Source organism: Gordionus sp. m RMFG-2023, chromosome 3 (genome assembly GCF_954871325.1).
Source record: "Gordionus sp. m RMFG-2023 chromosome 3, tfGorSpeb1-WG-v2, whole genome shotgun sequence".
Taxonomy (NCBI): Eukaryota; Metazoa; Nematomorpha; class Gordioida; order Chordodea; family Parachordodidae; genus Gordionus; species Gordionus sp. m RMFG-2023.
This window is the reverse complement of record NC_088777.1, coordinates 14229577-14247162: the sequence shown is the minus strand read 5'-3', so window position 1 is coordinate 14247162 and position 17586 is coordinate 14229577. Positions and strand designations below refer to the sequence as shown.

The following is a 17586-nucleotide window of genomic DNA, read 5'->3' as shown; positions in this document are numbered from 1 at the left end:
CCATCATGGATGACAAATGGGCATAACAGATGGTAACAGAATGAACCGTCCCGGAGAATCATGGCAGTTGCTCGTCCGGTATCAAGAGGAAAAATGATGATGATGACAAGAGATGGAGGCAATGTGGTGCCGCAACAGGAACAGCAAGTTACAAATTCGAGAATAGTTCCGAGGAGACAAGAAGCGATGCGTTGTTTTCAAAATGGCAGTTGGGGCATTATACCCAAGGAGGATATTTAACGGACAATAAGAGTCAAAACGAACTGGAGGATATGATTATCAATAAACCAGCGCGTAAATTTTATGGAGGTTTTTTTAAAAAAAATTATTTTAATTAAATAAAAAAATATGTATATTACGTTCAATTGTATATCAGATATTTATGCATTAGTTTTTTTTTAATATTTATGGGTAAATTTGGCCTCTAGGAGAAGGGGAGGTGTTAGGTTTTTTTGTATGCATTGAGTGGGAATAATATAGTTGTTTATAAATTAAAAAAATCGATTTTATATTTTTGTGATATATTTCAAAAAATTTATATTGGATTATTTTATTTTTTTTAAGTTTGAAATTTTCACTTTATATAGTATATAAGAGAAAGTACAAAATTATAAGGGGTGTAGTGCGAGAGAAGGCCCCCCCTCCGCTATTTTTTAACCCCCTTTCCAGATTTTGAGGAGGATCGTCCATCCACCCTTTCAAAAGTGATAAATTAGAATTCCTTTTTGCATTATTATAAAAATTAATTTTTATGTTGTAAATTTTTTTTTATAGTTTTCATTATTTTTATTAAAGTATAAAGTGAGTTTCACCTTCAACAAGTATTGGTGATAAATAGATCCATTTTTAATAGTTTTTGAGCCAACTCTAAAAAGGCTAACCGAAATTTGTAAGCGAAAACTATCATCTTAGCCTAGCTCGAAGTTAAACTTAAAGGATAGCTATATCTTGAAAATAATATACTCTTGCCATAAGAGTTAGTAAATTTTGTCTAGTTACGATTTAGCCGATTTAACAACATTACAGGCAAGAAATAGTCCAATTTCAACAAAATCTTTTAAATGTTTAAATATAAATTTTCTAATAGGTAGGATGTTGTATTTATTATGAAAGAAATAATAAATCGGGATATTTTTTTATCAGGTTCTTCGATGCCCTTTTCCCAATTAATCATTTTTTTATTGATTGACTGTTATATAAAAAAATAAAACATTAGGAACATGTTGACCATAAAATATTAAGTAGGTAGCGTCTACATGACAGAAAATTCATCGGAGGAAGTCTCCTCCAAAATCTACTACTCCCCTAAAAAATTTGCGCGACTTTAGGTGGCGATATTTACCCACTATTATTGTCTAAAAACCTCATGATATTAATTTAAAAAATCTTATAATGAGCCACTATTTATAACCTCAAAACAATTCTGATTAAATTCTTTCAGGCCTCGTGATTATTTAGGCTAAGAATAACAAGATATTAGTTGATGATATTCAACTGGTTGTTACGTATTCTAAATATTAGCCACAAGCGTGTATAACTTCAAACTGTACTAAAATGTTATCTGTAAATGAATGAGAATAAACATTTTTATCAGTCATTTTTATCTTTAATCTACAAATATTAATTTTTTTTACTTTACCTTTCCCCTCTTTGGCTGCCCACTGCCTTACCAATTTAAAAATTGGAGGCAAATTTTCTTAGCCCCATGTTTAATGTTTGTATGTATTAAATATTTAAAGATGTCGCTCGATTTAGAAATTCTACTAATCTAAAAATATACTTTAAAAACCCAAAACTAGAAAGATTAAAAATAGATTAATTTATAATTTCTCTAGAAAGTATCCCGCAGTTCCGTCTAATAAATAATTTTGAAAAAGAGGGTAAAAAATAACTTGAATAAATATTAATAAAATTATTTTTTTTATTTTTGAAATTCTTTCAGATATATACATTATTAAATAAAAGAGATTGGTCTGAAAACCTAGATGCGCTATATGGCGAAAAAAAAATAAAAAGAATATGCCAAAGATTCAAATTAAATGAATATGATTGGCTTAGCAATATGTTGATGAAGATATTCCTAATAAAAATCATTTAAAATTCCTTAATGGTATGGATACTTATATGTTCATAAATATTAATAGACCTTCGATATCGGAATGGATTCGGATCTATGTATCAAAATATCGAAAAGGAATATTCGCTGGTGGATGAAATCTTTTCAAAGAAAAATACAGCCCAAAGAAATCGAAGTAAATTTATACATATTTTAATTTGTATGGATATCGGTGGTATTAAATTTGTTGCATTATTTTTAAAATATAATATAAAGAATTTATTCATACCTAATATAAAAAAATCGATTATATATAAAATATTTTTGATAATAAATAAATAAAAATTGTAGTCCTCCCAGCCAAGTTTTTAAGTAATACACCACTGAAAATTATATTAACGCTAGTGACAAATATATTATGTAATATGATCTTATTTACTGACTTTGACATTAACATATTTCGGATTAATATCATTTGTAATTTTAAAATTGTCGGATATTACCCCAACACTGTAATGATGGTGAGTGACTGATGTCGATATACTTTTCAAGACATTTCAACTTGTTTCTATATTAAAAGGATGTTATAATCCTGGCCTTATCAAATAGCATATTCCCAACAATATGTTAATTTAAAAAAATATATATTATAAAAAACATCAAAGAATAAAAGGGTTACACCCGAGTTCTTGAAGGCAATTTCAATTTTCTCGTTAAGAATATTTTTTAATGTGGGGTGTTTAATATAATATTGCGTTACTTCCCAGTGAGAGAACGTTAGCTGAGGATTGGCCAGCCCACTGGTCTTAGTTCTTAACTCCTGGCTAAACCCAAAACTTTCTATCACGGGTAACGAGGCTTTGACATTGAATAGCTGAGTCCCCTCGATGCATTCTTCGCCTAGAACTCTTCCATAACGTTTGTTAAGAACACTATACATTTTACCTGATATTATTTTAAGTTTAATTTATTGATGTAGAGGTAAATGTTCAAACAATTAACTATGATTATCTGATTTGTATATAATAATTCTATCAAGATGCTTTTCTTTTAAATTATCCTGGTAATTAGCTCTCCTCTCTTTCCGTTGGCCCATAAAATAAAATAGTTATAAAGAAAATTAAAAAACCTAATGCCTCGACTTTTGTTTGAACCTGGCAAGCATACATGGCTAACGCTAAACGAGGAGATGAATGCAAAAATGTTTTCACAAATCGCTCCTTGGTTTCGGATAAGATCTGGCCGGATAAAAGTCCACTCGTTTTCTTACTAAGCCAAGGATTACTACTTTCCGGTGAATAAATATCAGTATCTTTCTCAGCAGGGTTGATTTCTCCTTCTAAACGGTCGTTAATATCATGGCGAATAAAATTACTCTGGTGGAATAAGGGTCCACTAGTTTCATTGTTATTCTTTCCATCACCATTTCCTGAACCAATATTAGAATCTTGCTGATCAGCTTTAGGATCGATTTCTATTTCCTGATGGTTGATTCTATAACTAACGCAATTGTTAAAGGTGTTGTTGATTATGGATTGGAGACAGAATCTGAGAGCTTGAGTCTCTACCGGTTCCGTTTGTGCAGAAAAATCACTATTAAAATCACTGGTAGTATGATGAACTGGTGATAACAGAGTTACCTTAGAAGTCCTGAGCGCTAATTCGTCGAGCGACACATAAGGATAATATGTTTCTAAATGTAAGTCACTCTGCTGACGTTTAACGGCGTCTAAACGAATGTAAATATCGTTGAGGACGAAGCAAACACCACTCAGCGCTTCCTCGCATAAAGGTCCACGTTGAGAAAGTTGCTTGAATGCGCCTAAAACGCATCCGTCTATGTTTTTCCTGGCCATATTCCTCAATAATATTGGCCCAGTGTCATTGGAACCATCTTTCTTAGGATTAGATAGCTCCATTTTGGCACTTTGGATATAGAAAGGAAGGTTGTTAATCAACAAGTTAGGAGCAGAAATATCCAGGCCCATTGACCATACCAGACTTTCCTTAACATTGTTTTTAAATTTTGTGACCATATTTTTTTCGTTTACATCGTTTACGCAAGTTTCTGCATCGTAAGAAGGAAGGGTAACTTGACACCAACAAAACGGGCTTTTTTGGTATTGCGTTTCAAAGAGTTTGAGAGGAGCCTCGGTCGTTCCAGTGGTCGATTTGAAACTCATTTTGCCGTTATTCGCCTTATGCGCTATTAAGTTAAGTCCCGAAGATGTTTTGGAAAAGGTGGAATGTACGGAAGAAGTCTCGTCTTCGTTAAAATTATTATTATTGTCAAGATCAATCACCTTCAGATCGCTTAAATCGGGGACGTTAACCATGTCCATATTTATTTTGGCAACCCGATCAGCGTAATTCGTGCGAGATTTTAGTTTGCGGGTAAGTTTAGCCCGATTGCAATGGCAAAGGGATTCACATATTTCCGCAAAATTTCGAAGAGCTTCCCCGAAATCGATTTGGTTGGAGTCGATTACTTCATTATCGACGATTTTGAACAAGTGTTTCAGGAACGTTCGATTAAGAGATATCCATTCCATGATAGATTCTGGGATGGGAAGAGCTTGAACGGCAAAATCTACTAGACCATTGACCTCACTTCTCCCTTCTTTGCCTTCCTCACAAAAAATGGGCAGCAAAATTCCCAAATCGCGTAAAATGGTCTCATATTTTGTGAGTGTAGCTATGTGGTGTTCAGCCGATATTGATCTGTAACATTATATATTTTAAAATGTAAGGATTAAAAAAAATTCCTGCAGATGTTAGGGTTCGGTACAAACCAAAGAAACACTCTCTTTTTTAATACTAAAAAACCAAATAAAACTTATAATCCCAAAACAAAAAGGGTATTTTAAAATCAGAAACAAAAAAAAACTCAATTCTTTGTTTTTCCGAGCACTAGCTGGTATAGAAAGGAGCACCTTTAAATTTTTTTTTAACTTTCAAAAAAAAGAGGCGTAAGTACTCACTCTTTGTTGTGAGATAGTTTAAATTTGTAAGATCCGACTATGGTTTCGCGAAAAGGTACGATCGGGTCGGACACGGAAAACTGAGAATAAAATTCGGCCAAATCTTGATTATTAGTATTTAAGAAATTTAGTCCATCATTCGCTGATTTATTTTGGGGGTTCTCGGGATTGAGCCAAGATAAAATTTGGGATAACTCCAATAAACAGTGTTCTAAATGAACTTCTCCCATCACCTTCAATACTAATTGTCCAGTGGTGGCTAAAAGGTAGCGGGCTGATGGGTCAGAATTGCATAATATTCTGAGGGCTTTAAAAATTAGTTTCATTCCAATATATAATCATAAATCTTTTAAAGAAATAATCTAAAAAAGAATTTAAAAGGTTAAAAAAGGATTTCACCGCCCAACGCATGATTTGCTTAGTCCGATATGAAATTGATTTGGATATAAAAAACTCAAACTAATTCATTATAATCGCTAATATATTATATGTGTAAAATATAAGATAAACCTTTATGAAGATTCGCAAATTGTCCAATTCTCTTAGGCTCAATGGCCACTTCTAACAAGGGTTGAGCATAGTAATAAAGGCCCATCAAAGGAGGACAATTCGGATCAGATGATAATGTCATGAATTTCGGTATTATTCCTTTCAGAGCACCATCATCTTTTTAATATTAATAAGATTTATTTTTCTTTAAAAAATCATATATAAAATATCATTTTTGTGAATCAAATAACGTCATTTGATTTATGATATTATATTATTTAAACTAGAGCCTTACGTTTGATCTACCTTCACGTGTCCGGCCAAAATGGATTATATAGAATTGAATATTAATAAAAAATTCTTTTACTTTATCTCCACATCTATTAATCTTTTTTTTTTAATTTAATAATCCGTTTTTATTCTTTTTGATTATTATAAAAATAAAAATTACAAATCGAATATTCGACGAATTGAATAATGATATCATTCGTCCTAACATATGTGAAATTATTTGATTCTTAAAACTAAATCCGAATAATACCATTATTTGATTAGTATAATTTGATTCTAATTTTGTAAGTTTACCTAACAAAAAGTTATGAATTTATTTTATAAAAAAGTATCCCCCAGGCAAGTATCAAGTCAACGCTTAAGGTATGATTTGACATATTCAGGGTATTTCAAAAAACGATAAAAATTTTATTTTTTTGGTTATCTTACGAATTACATTATAACTTAAATAAATGATCAATACTCAGGCATATTATGTAGTCAGAAGTAGGCGATGCCAGGTGTAAGTCTGCAACGGGCAGGTTAATAAAAATTTAAAATAAGGGACGGGCGAGTAAATTGAGTATTTTTCAGGCGAAATGAGCAGAGCGGGTTTATATTTATTAATAATTATCTTTTTTTGAAAATTAATAAAATGGGCGGGCCAAAAATTCTAAAACAATGGACGAGAAGGTTAGACCCAAAATGACAAGTTTGAATAGATCCATAATTTCTAAAATAGACAAATTTTTAATATCAAATCGTTGGTGTGACGGTGAGGATACTTATATTCTATATTCTACCAGGACCTATATAATCTGTAGTTACATTTCAAAGAAATATATAAAATGGATATATTAACATTTCTCGTAATCCAACTCAAGCGCCACAATATTTCCGGGCGTGACTCCAATATTGCCATTTATGGTTACCAAACGGGTAATATCGTACAGGTCTTCATTGCCTCCGCAACATAGAAAAACGCGTTTAACCTTAACTATCGATCGGTTGCCATTTATATTATTATGAATAGAATCGTCAAATTTGTTAAAACCAAAATTATCTTCGGAATCATCGTCCTCATGGCTGGAATAATTTTGATGCGGAAGTATAACGTGATAAGAGGCCCCTGGTTTAATAACACCACTGTATACCTTGCAAAGCGCTAAAAGCCTGGCTTGGACATCGACTTCTTCTAGCAATTTTATAGCTATTGAAATTTTTTTCCCGCCATTTTTATCATCATTAGCTGAAAATTCCGCAATATCAGTCTCATTACCTGATTTATTTTCGAATATATGATCATCGCTGCGTAAACCCATTGTTTTAACTGACGCATTTATAGATTCATTTTGGTCAAAAAAGCTTACGTGTTTGTCTGATAACTTACCAACACGCATTGTTAGATCAGGCGATTTATTGACTGCCAATGCAATATCAACTTGATTTTCAGGTTTGTTCTGAATAATGGAATGCAGTGGTAGATTATCGTGTACAAGTGTTATATTGGATGAATTTACATGTTTATTATATGATTCTGAAGCGCTTTCCTCGGATATCTCCTTATCTTTGATAAGTCCAACCACGTGATGACCATCTAGAAGTTGAGGCCTATAATCCCCAGGGATCTTTGAATTGATGTCTAAAGAATGAATGCATATTTTAAAAAAAGGTGTTGCTTAAATTATGTTAAAACAAATTTATGCTTTTATGCAACATATTAAAAAGTAGGGCTGTGCCGATATTAAATATCGGATCGGTACCGATATTTAGCGTTTTCCGAAATATCGGATCGGGCCGATACCTGTAAAAACCGATCCGATCTTTTTACTTTTCTTTTTTTTGTTATTTTATGTTATGTATATTTATTTTACATTATTATAATATTATAATATTTTCTAAATAATTTTTTTAAATTTTATTTCTTTTTTAAAATAGATTTATAGTATTTTAAAAGTTTTTTTTATAAAAATAGAAAGGAACACCCAAAGTTTTATTTATTTTAAATCTTTTTAAATAACGCCAATTTTTTCATTTATACTTTAAAAAAAAGAATTTTTTTAAATATGGTATCTGAACTAGAGGTCTGCATTAGGCGGGGTTTTGGCCCGTCCGCCCACGGTAAAAAATTTTTCGAAAATGGGCAGGCGGGCGGGCAAGTTAAAAAAATTTAAAACTATGGGCGGGCTGGGTGAGCGGGTTAAGAAATTTAAACAATGGGCGGGCGGGTTAAGGAAATTTAAAATTTTTGTTCAAAAACAAACTAAAAAAAATAATTGTTTAAATGATATATAACAATATTAATTTTTTTATTGTACCAATCGTTTTTTTAAGTGAAGAACATTTACCTAACTATATTATGTAAAACAATAAAACTTTTTTCTTAGAATAAATAAACATTTTTGTCTATTAAAAATTTCCTTTTATGGGAATGTAATAAAACTTTTCTAGTGCTTCTTCCGAAGGCGGATTTAGCATTACTGGCAGATTTTTAGAACAAAGAAAAACGTGTTTGAATCCAGAAAATGTCGATTCAATATTATTTTTGCATTATAATTACATATAATATTAATTTTACATTTATATTTTTTTCATAAATATTCAATTTGATCAAATAAATTGTCCATAATTTAAATTAATTATTTTTATATTTATATTAATTTCCTAAATTATAAACTTTTTGTAGAGGTGTAATGCTGAAATATTTTTATTAGATGCTTAAAAAAATGAAAAAATGACCATAATTAAATTTTATAAACGAGCTTGGGTTAAAATTTTTTTATAAATAATGGGCGGGCGGGTAAAAAATTTTAGACTAATGGGCGGGCGGGTAAGGAATTTTAGACAAATAGGTGGGTGGGTATATATGTTTTTAAAAACAATGGGCTGGCTGGGTGGGAGGGTTAAATTTTTTTAAAACATTGGGTGCAGACCTCTAATCTGAATAATGGAAATAATTTACAAAAGACAAAGATAATTAAAATGCGTTATCTGCGAAATCATCTGAGTCTGCCTTCAGTACGGCAGGAGATATAGATAGTCCATATCGTAGAAGCTTATTTCCAGAAAATCTAGATCTCATATTTATTAAAAAAATCTAATATATTATAATTTTATATATAAAATATTACAATTTTATAATTCCAACATAAGATATATTATTAAATATATATTTTTTTATTATAGTTTTAATTGTAGAAATAAAAAAATTAAATTATTCATAATTCGATTTTTTGCATAAAAAATATTGATTCCTAATTACATTTGGTTCAAACGGGGGTGATTAAAAATAAGTAAAAATATCGGAACGGTATCGGTTTTGAAGCAATATCAGAAAATATCGGATCGGATCGGTGAAAAATATGTGGATCGGCACAGCCCTATTAAAAAGTGAGCGTTTTTATAAAGTGTGAACAAAACGTAATTAATTACTCAGTGCATTTGTGTTAATTTTTTTATTTTTAAAATAAATTTCCAATGTTCAGCTGTCACTTACTATATCGATTCTAAAAAATAAAACATGAATCCATCTATTTAATATTATAATAAGAACTAGGACTGTGCCGGTAATAAATATCTGGCTGATATTTACGTTTTTAAAAAAATTGGATAGAGCCTATATTTTGAAAAAACCGATCCAATCTGATATTATTATTGGTTTTCGTATGATTGCATTTTGTATATATAATTATATATCCATAATAATAATAATAATAAATGAATCAAAAGAACCAAGATTCAATTTTTATGTAATTTTTAAAGAAATATGTAATATTATTTTTTTTCGTTAACAAAAAAATTTTAAAAATATTTAAAAAATATTTAACCAATAATATTCAGCCATAAACATTGCCTATATTTTAAATGAGATAGTTTACCTTAGGGAATAAAGAAAACAAGATGCACATAATCATTCATGATAATGAATCAAGTATCTCCTTGGCCATGAGAAACCGAAAATTTCAAAGTGCTTCATGTTTTGTTCATAGTTTACAGTTAGTTATTTCTTTTGCATAAAAACATTGTTACGACATTGGTTTGAATTTAAAGATAAGTGGTAAATAAAAATCAACCCAAATATCAGATCGGTATAGAATCGGTTTTATATGAATATAGAAAGATATTGCATCCGGTCGATGAAAAATTTGTGGATTAGCACAGCGTGAATTAAGAACTATATTCTATATATTATCATAAAGGAAGTATATTTAATCTTTCTTAAAATTAATTGTAAAAGTGAGTGGGGAGACCCCTAAAGTTACAATTTTGATTTTGACTCAATATTCAATTCCAGAATAAAACGAGGTTAGAAAATTTATACAGTATAATTATGCAACCTTTCGCGTTATCTGGGTTTGAAAAACGTAACTTATACCGCTGAATTTTCAATTTACGCTCTTTGATTTTTTCCAAGCAACTCTTTCCATTTGTCTCATCCTCCTGTTGACATTCTTCGGCATTCGTAGAATTTGGAATGTAAGGTGCGGGCAGAATTAAGGTATCGTTTTTAAACATTTTACAGACAAACGCTATGGTCGGAACATTTTCAACATTTTTTAGGTCATCTCTTGCAAGATTATCATTTTTAGTAGAAGAGGAAAAATTATTCACTGAGCAATTTTTAATACCTGATAAAAGAATATTTGATTAAATTAAATTTAACTCCGTGGTAAGTAAATTTTTTTTAATAAAAATCAAAAAACACTGCTCCTTAATTTTTGACCCCCCCCCCCCCACTACGCCATTATCTTATATACCGATATATTATATTTAACCTATAATGCCCTAAACAAAAATGGCAAATATTCCCATAATTGGTAAGTAAAGATTTTATCCTTATACAAGTGGAATGATGGCTTTCGCACAACTAATAAGCGTAACCAATAATTTTCTTATCATTAATTTTAGAACAATTTAAATCGTTTAATGCCGTTTCTTATCAACAATCATTATTTTTATTAAATCAGTACTACAAAACTTATATAATATGAATAGGTGACTTTTCACCTTTTTGGAAAAATTTGATTTTATATCTATTTAAAATATATTTACAATGTTGGTAATGAGATATTAAATTATTCGAAGATTGAACAAACAACGCTTTGAGTCTTTTGTTGGAAATTTCTAACGGACTGGGAGAGTGCAAACAAACAGCGTCTAGAAAAAATAATTTCAAATTATTTTGGAATATTAAATTTTTTTACTTTATACTTAAAAATATGGTGGATATTGGTAGCCATTGTTGCATGAGAAGGGAAGTTAAGAGATGTCGAGGTTCGTAATAATTGAAATCTTTCGGTGGTAAATTGAGGTTTAGTGCTTTAAATATTTTAAGCGTATTTTCTTGTTTTCTAAATAAAAATTGTTAAATAATATATATCAGAGGTCTGCAATGCTCGGCCCGGTAAATTAAAGGGTCGAGCTGGGCATAAATTATTGGGATGGATCATTGATGAATTCTGATATTAGATAGAAGTGATAATCCATAAAGTGTAGTATTTTTAATATAACCACTCCTCGATATTATTAATAGTTGTTTATTTTAGTGTTCAACTACATATATTTCAGGTTAGGCCTTGTATGTAAAAAATCCAGGCCAGGCAACTTTAGTAAAAAAAAGGGGCTAGGCCGGGCAAAAGCTACATTCCAACCAGACTGGGCCTGAAAAATTTGCCATTTGCAGACCTAATAATTATAAATATAATATGCTTTTGTTCATTTTACTAAGGAAGAACCCAAATAGCAAATATTATTGTTTTAAAAGGGTTTCTCCTGGGTTTTACCTAGCAAACAAAATATAGTTCATAATATTTCAATGAGGGGAAAAAAATCATCTACACAATTTTCTGTATTTTATTTTATAATTTAAATCACAGATGAACATTTTAACCCTCGATTGCAAGTTATACTTGTAAAGGATAATTTTTAATATAGAAGATTTATTTCTACATTATAAATTCCTCGTTTTGTAATAGCCAAGAAGTAATTGGTATAATATCAATTAGTTTACGGGACCTTATATGTGCACGAATCCATAAGGTCTACTCCATCCATATATTTATTGTAACGCCTAACTATAGCATAGCGGGGGATTTAACAAATATGATTTCGTGCTTTAATGGGAAAACGTTGGACATCTACTAATAAATTTGTCCCTACATAGCTGCTAAGTAGATTTTATCGACGATAATCAGATTACTTCAGTAACTAATTTTACCCTATTTGATATGAGTCCGTTTTTTATAATACTGCCAAGACTTTTCTTTAAATACATACGATTCTTTAGTCGATTCGTGCTAATAATGAGGGCATTTTGAATTCCTCTCTGTGCCAAAATCACTTGTAAATTATACTGAAAATCAATTATCGAATCAAAGTTTTAAACTTTATAGAATAGCATTTCTACTGGCACTACCATCAGATATACCACAGCCTGTAGAATCCAAATATATTTTTTAATAAACTCTCCTCATGCCCTGCAGTAATCTAATTTTAAAGCGCCAATTTTGGGTTTCTGGTGATTATATTGCTTCATTTTATTCTGACGCTTAAGGATACTACTTGCCCTTCCATCCAAATGTTTTTCCCCCGGCGTTAATTTTTTATATATAACTGCTTTGGCTGTCATTAACGATCTTTTCTAGGCATATTTTATTATTTAAAATTTATATATCTGCGCAATGTTAACTGTAATTAATAAACAAATATTATATTGATTAGTTTTTTATATATAAATACTTAAAGAAATCTAATAAATCTACAAATTAATATTATTTTTATAAGTTTTTCAATATATTTCAATGATCCTTTTTAAAAAGATTGAATTATAATTAAAAGTTATCAAATCTATCATTTCGAAAAAAATAAAATAAAAAATGTTAGTGAGTGATGTTTTTATCGTAAATTTGATATGTAAACTAGCGGATTCAAAGTGTGTTAAAGAATAAAATAATTTATTATAATTTTTATTGCAAACTATTTAAAATGTTAACTCAGGTTATCATCATGCAATAGAGGGAATGAGATGGTCGTGGACATGATAATATTCAGATTTAAGATAAAAATATAATCCATTTTATAACTCTCATAGGATCCGAAATTTAAATTTACCTACGTCCTAGCAAACTATTTGAAATGTTCAATTTTTTTGCCAAAGTTTACAAGAACAATGTGATTTTAAAAAATTGCGAAAATAAAATAGCTCCCCAAGAAGTAGTTTGACATTATGACCCGAAAAGTTGTAAAACGAATTATAGATTTGTTTCAATAGTAAATTACATAAATTTAATTCTACTTTTTTTAAAGATTGCGTCAAAAACCTGTTTTAAAACTTCAAAACTTTCCCAAATTTTGATATCTTAATGAAATCCTATGTTCAATTTTTTAAATTTTTAGAAATATGTTTTGAACACGTTTATTTTTTAAAAAAATGCTTAACCTTATTTATTTCAGTATCGAAATTTGTAAATAAAAAATTATTAAATAGGAAACAACCTCAGTAAAAATATTATTTTTAAAATAAACTTTTCGATTAATATCGCTTGGTAAACGTTCCAAATGTTATCCAAAATCAAGGTCACGAATAACGGGTTCTTATTTTTCGTCTGCCGCATATGAAGATTTCGATTTAATTTTTTTAAAAAAATTATTTTTATATTTTAAAATCTCAAGTGGAAATCAAAGGTAACAAAATTAATTTTAAATATAATCTTAATAAAAAATTCAATTTTTAAAATAAATATAACTCACTGACCAAATAGAAATGTGCTAATCAATGGGAATCATATTCATAACTAGTGTTGCGTTTTAAATATTTTCTAAAAAACGCAAAATACTTATTTTTTAAATTTTGATAAGGCAATAGTTTAATGGGTCTTTCCGACATGCTGTGTAGATTTCAATTGAAATAATATTACTGGTTAATTTTTACATCCTCCAAAATCAAATTTATTTATTTTAAATAATAAGCCATTAATTAATAATATGAATAAAATAAAAACATGATTGTTTAAACTCAATTGCTGATATTCGTGATTTTTTATCATCAAATAATGTAATATCATCATATGGCGATTGTGATAGAAGTACTAGGAACAAACTGAAGATTCAATTATAGATTATGATGTAACATGTGTAAAATATTTATCTCTTTTTATCATGGTATGGTATAGTTTGATTTTATTTTTATATATGAAATATAAAATAACTTTATAGCAAAGCAGAAATACAAGTAAACTTTGTAATATTCCCATATGGGAAATGGAATTCAAATAGATTAATATTCACTAAACCTCAGGAGGAAATTTTAAAAGATTCTATAATACAAGTTAAATTCGTGTTGTTTAGCCTATAATAGTCAAAACTTTAAATATGTTAAAGCATTTTTAATTATAATTACAAATTTGAATTATCTGTTAGATAATTAGTTATGGATTTAATTGTATAAATTTTTATATTTATTTTATGTTTAATATTTATTTTTAGATAATATTTGCACATAATTTAGTAAAAAAATAAGAGTTAAAGTTTCCTAAATCTTTATATGCAAGAAGGAATATTCAAAGAGCAAGAAAGGGGAAGAGTGGAATGGATGCTTTGTAAGAATGGGCTCATTCTCAATGTGTCAATAATAATTATTTGTTTATTATTTTGCTTACTTAAAACAATAAGTGACGAAATATCCTTAAAACATTTTGCGCTTATGATTTAAGAAATTATGTGGGAAAATTATTGTTGAATATTTTTTCTTTTCTTTTAATAATGCATTTGCAATATATTCATTGTTTCACAGTCTCTCGCGATAATGGCTCCACTTAAATACAATCGTGGTGAAAAAAAAAACCATTATAAAGGGTTCGTCATAAAAGTTTAGCTAAAATAGATTCACTCCAGTAAACGCGGAAATAAGTTCACGATGATGGTTAGCGATATTGGCTTCGGTAAAAATGTTTGGCGGAAAAGGGAATTAGCTGAATTAGCTTCGCGATATTACCGTCGCTCTCAAAAAAAAATTTGCAATTTTGTTATAATTCGTAAAATAATTTATTTTTTCTAAAATAGGTCCTTGTCCGAAAAATTCTGGCCCTAGTCCGATTCGATTTGAATAGAAAATTATGATTGAAACAGAGAAAATGTCTGTCAAAGTCTGATAACCAATCGTATCGGATAATTCAGTGCAGGGCTCTAAATAATCCTATATTTTGAGATGTTAAATTATGTAAAAAGCAAATCAATGCGGCGCCCCATTTTTTCGATTTGTTACCCTAAATTCATAATTAGCACAGATTCGCGATAAAGTATACAAAATATATTCTATTTTTGTTAGGGCTGTGCCGATATTTAACGTTTTCCAAAAATGTCGGATCGGGCCGATACCTGTAAAACCCGATCCGATATTTTTACTTTTCCTTTTTTTGTTATTTTATGTATATTTATTTTACATTAATATTTTTTAAATAATTTTTTTTAAACAATGTAAATGCACAACACCCCTTAAATTTTATTTATTTTTTTAAATGGATTTATAGTTTTAAAAGTTTTTTTATAAAAATAGAAAGGAACACCCAAAGTTTATTTATTTTAAATCTTTTTAAATAATAACGCCAATTTTATTATTTATAATTTAATATTTACAAATTTCTAACTAAATTTATTAAATTAAAATAATTATTAAAATTTATAAGTTTTTTGGAAGAAGAGCCTTTCTTTTTAAATTCTTATATTCTACTTCTTTCTTTGCTATACTAATTACTAAGCATATATATATGGCTCAGGTGTTCCAACCTCATATAACCTCATATTTGGGTTACAAGGCTTGTTAGTATCCTTGAGAAAAAAAATCCGCATAATTATATGAAGGATGGGCCTTCATATAATTCACGTACGCTCACCTTTGGGCAGGTCTGACCAACGTTCAAATAAAGAATAAAAAATTTATACTTTAAATAAAAGAATTTTTTTTTAAATATGGTATCTAAATTATGGAAATATTTTACAAAATAAATTTTGCAAAATGCGTTTCCTGCGGAATTCTAATTTCATGGGGAGGAATAATGTAAAATTCATTTAATACTACCAATATCCGTAAACTTTTTTTAATTATTGTAGAAATAAAAAAATTAAATAATATTGATTTTTTAATTACATTTGGTTCAAAGGGGGGTGAAGAAAAATAAATATCGGATCGGTTTTGAACCAATATAGAAAATATCGGATTGGTGAAAAATATGTGGATCGGCACAGCCCTAAAATTTACTAATATTTCTCGGGTTTTACTTCTTCAATTTCTAGTCTCTCGATAAAAATTTTAAATAAATTATATAACCATTCTGTCATGATAGGTGATTTATTTAACGAAAGATACCACGTGATTCGCAAAATGGGCTGGGGACACTTTTCTACCGTTTAATTATGTTGGGACATCAAGTATATAACTTTTTTAAATTATAGTAATCATAATATAACGCAGGAGGGCACTGGACAGAAATACTCCATATTTACGAGATATATTTAGAATGCTTTTAGAAAAGAAGTGATTCAATATCAAATCTACTAATGATTTAGACAACCTTTTTTAGAATTAATAAAACTTGACGAGTTAGTTATATATGTTGTAAATATAATATGAATCAAAATTTTAAAATTCTAGTTCAAATGGATCAGGAATTATAAATTCTCAAAGTTGAATACATGTGCGATCTCAGTTTTAATAATCTCAAATTACTTGAAAATATTTGGTCTAAATGTATAAGAAGTTGTTGGCTATATGCTAAAAAGATACCTAAAACCCCATATATATATATATATGGTTTCTTTTTATTTTAAAACTAATCCTACCTCATATATTGTTTTATAGGAATAGAGCTGATGAGATAAATATTATATATTTAAAACAAATTTAAAAAATTATAAAATTTAGATTTAAACATTTAAAGCAAAATCCTGGCCAAAATCAGGCCTTCGTCTATAATTAATACATACCAACCCCACTATTCTACATCAGGCAAAGGACTTTATGTTCTAAATTTATATACCATTTTGTTTAAAATTCTCCTTAAGAAATTATAAATATATTTTTAAAACCTCATTGTCAATCGTATTTCCTGTATCAACATGTGTTATTTTGAGCTTGCCCCCTTTTGGGACAATCTCACCTGGGTAACTGTAACTAGTTATATTTTTACCAATGTAACTGCCAAAAGTAACTAGTTACTTTTAAAAATATGTATGTATAAGTCTAAATAATATATTCAAATAATTCATTTTATTTTTAATATATTGCGATAAATTTATTTAAAATAAATAATTTTTTTAAATATTTGTAATAAAATTTCAAGTAATAAATAAACCTATTTTTTAATATTGTCTTTACAAATTTAGTACAATATATTTCATATTTTTTCCTTCAAGTTGATGGCAATATTTATACTCTGGAATTCATAAGTAATAAATGTATTTTTTTTTTAATTTTACAAAATTAAAATTCTTAAATAAGTAATAAATTTTCTAATACCTTTCCCTTATTATTCTTATTATCACATTTACAAAAAAAATTGCATATACAGTTCCATTTTTAGAATTAATATACCATTTTAATATTTAAGAACTAGATCTAACTAAAGTAAGAGCGCTTTGCTCAAATTTTTAAAAAGGAACAGAGTTTGGAATTAGAAACCTTGAAAACATATATCAGATTTAAGAACTAAGAACAACTTTTTTGAATTTTGTCAAGCAGAACTGCATTCAATTTTTTTTAAGTCTCATCTTGAATTCCAAGAATTTAGTCCAACC

At 28.7% G+C, this 17586-nt stretch overlaps 1 protein-coding gene across 1 annotated transcript in view; it reads right to left on the bottom strand.

The window, feature by feature from the left end:
* Window positions 1-17586, bottom strand: part of LOC135926747 (uncharacterized) — a 38177-nt gene that overhangs the window by 5188 nt on the left and 15403 nt on the right. Inside the window, exons 6-14 of the mRNA XM_065462678.1 lie at window positions 13321-13400; window positions 11008-11147; window positions 10849-10953; window positions 10134-10424; window positions 6659-7438; window positions 5548-5703; window positions 5038-5344; window positions 3186-4777; window positions 2715-3001 (exon numbers count right to left, since the gene is read on the bottom strand). Of these exons, the coding sequence (XP_065318750.1) occupies window positions 2715-3001; window positions 3186-4777; window positions 5038-5344; window positions 5548-5703; window positions 6659-7438; window positions 10134-10424; window positions 10849-10953; window positions 11008-11147; window positions 13321-13400 (3738 nt within the window). The remainder of the gene's footprint in view (window positions 1-2714; window positions 3002-3185; window positions 4778-5037; window positions 5345-5547; window positions 5704-6658; window positions 7439-10133; window positions 10425-10848; window positions 10954-11007; window positions 11148-13320; window positions 13401-17586) is intronic.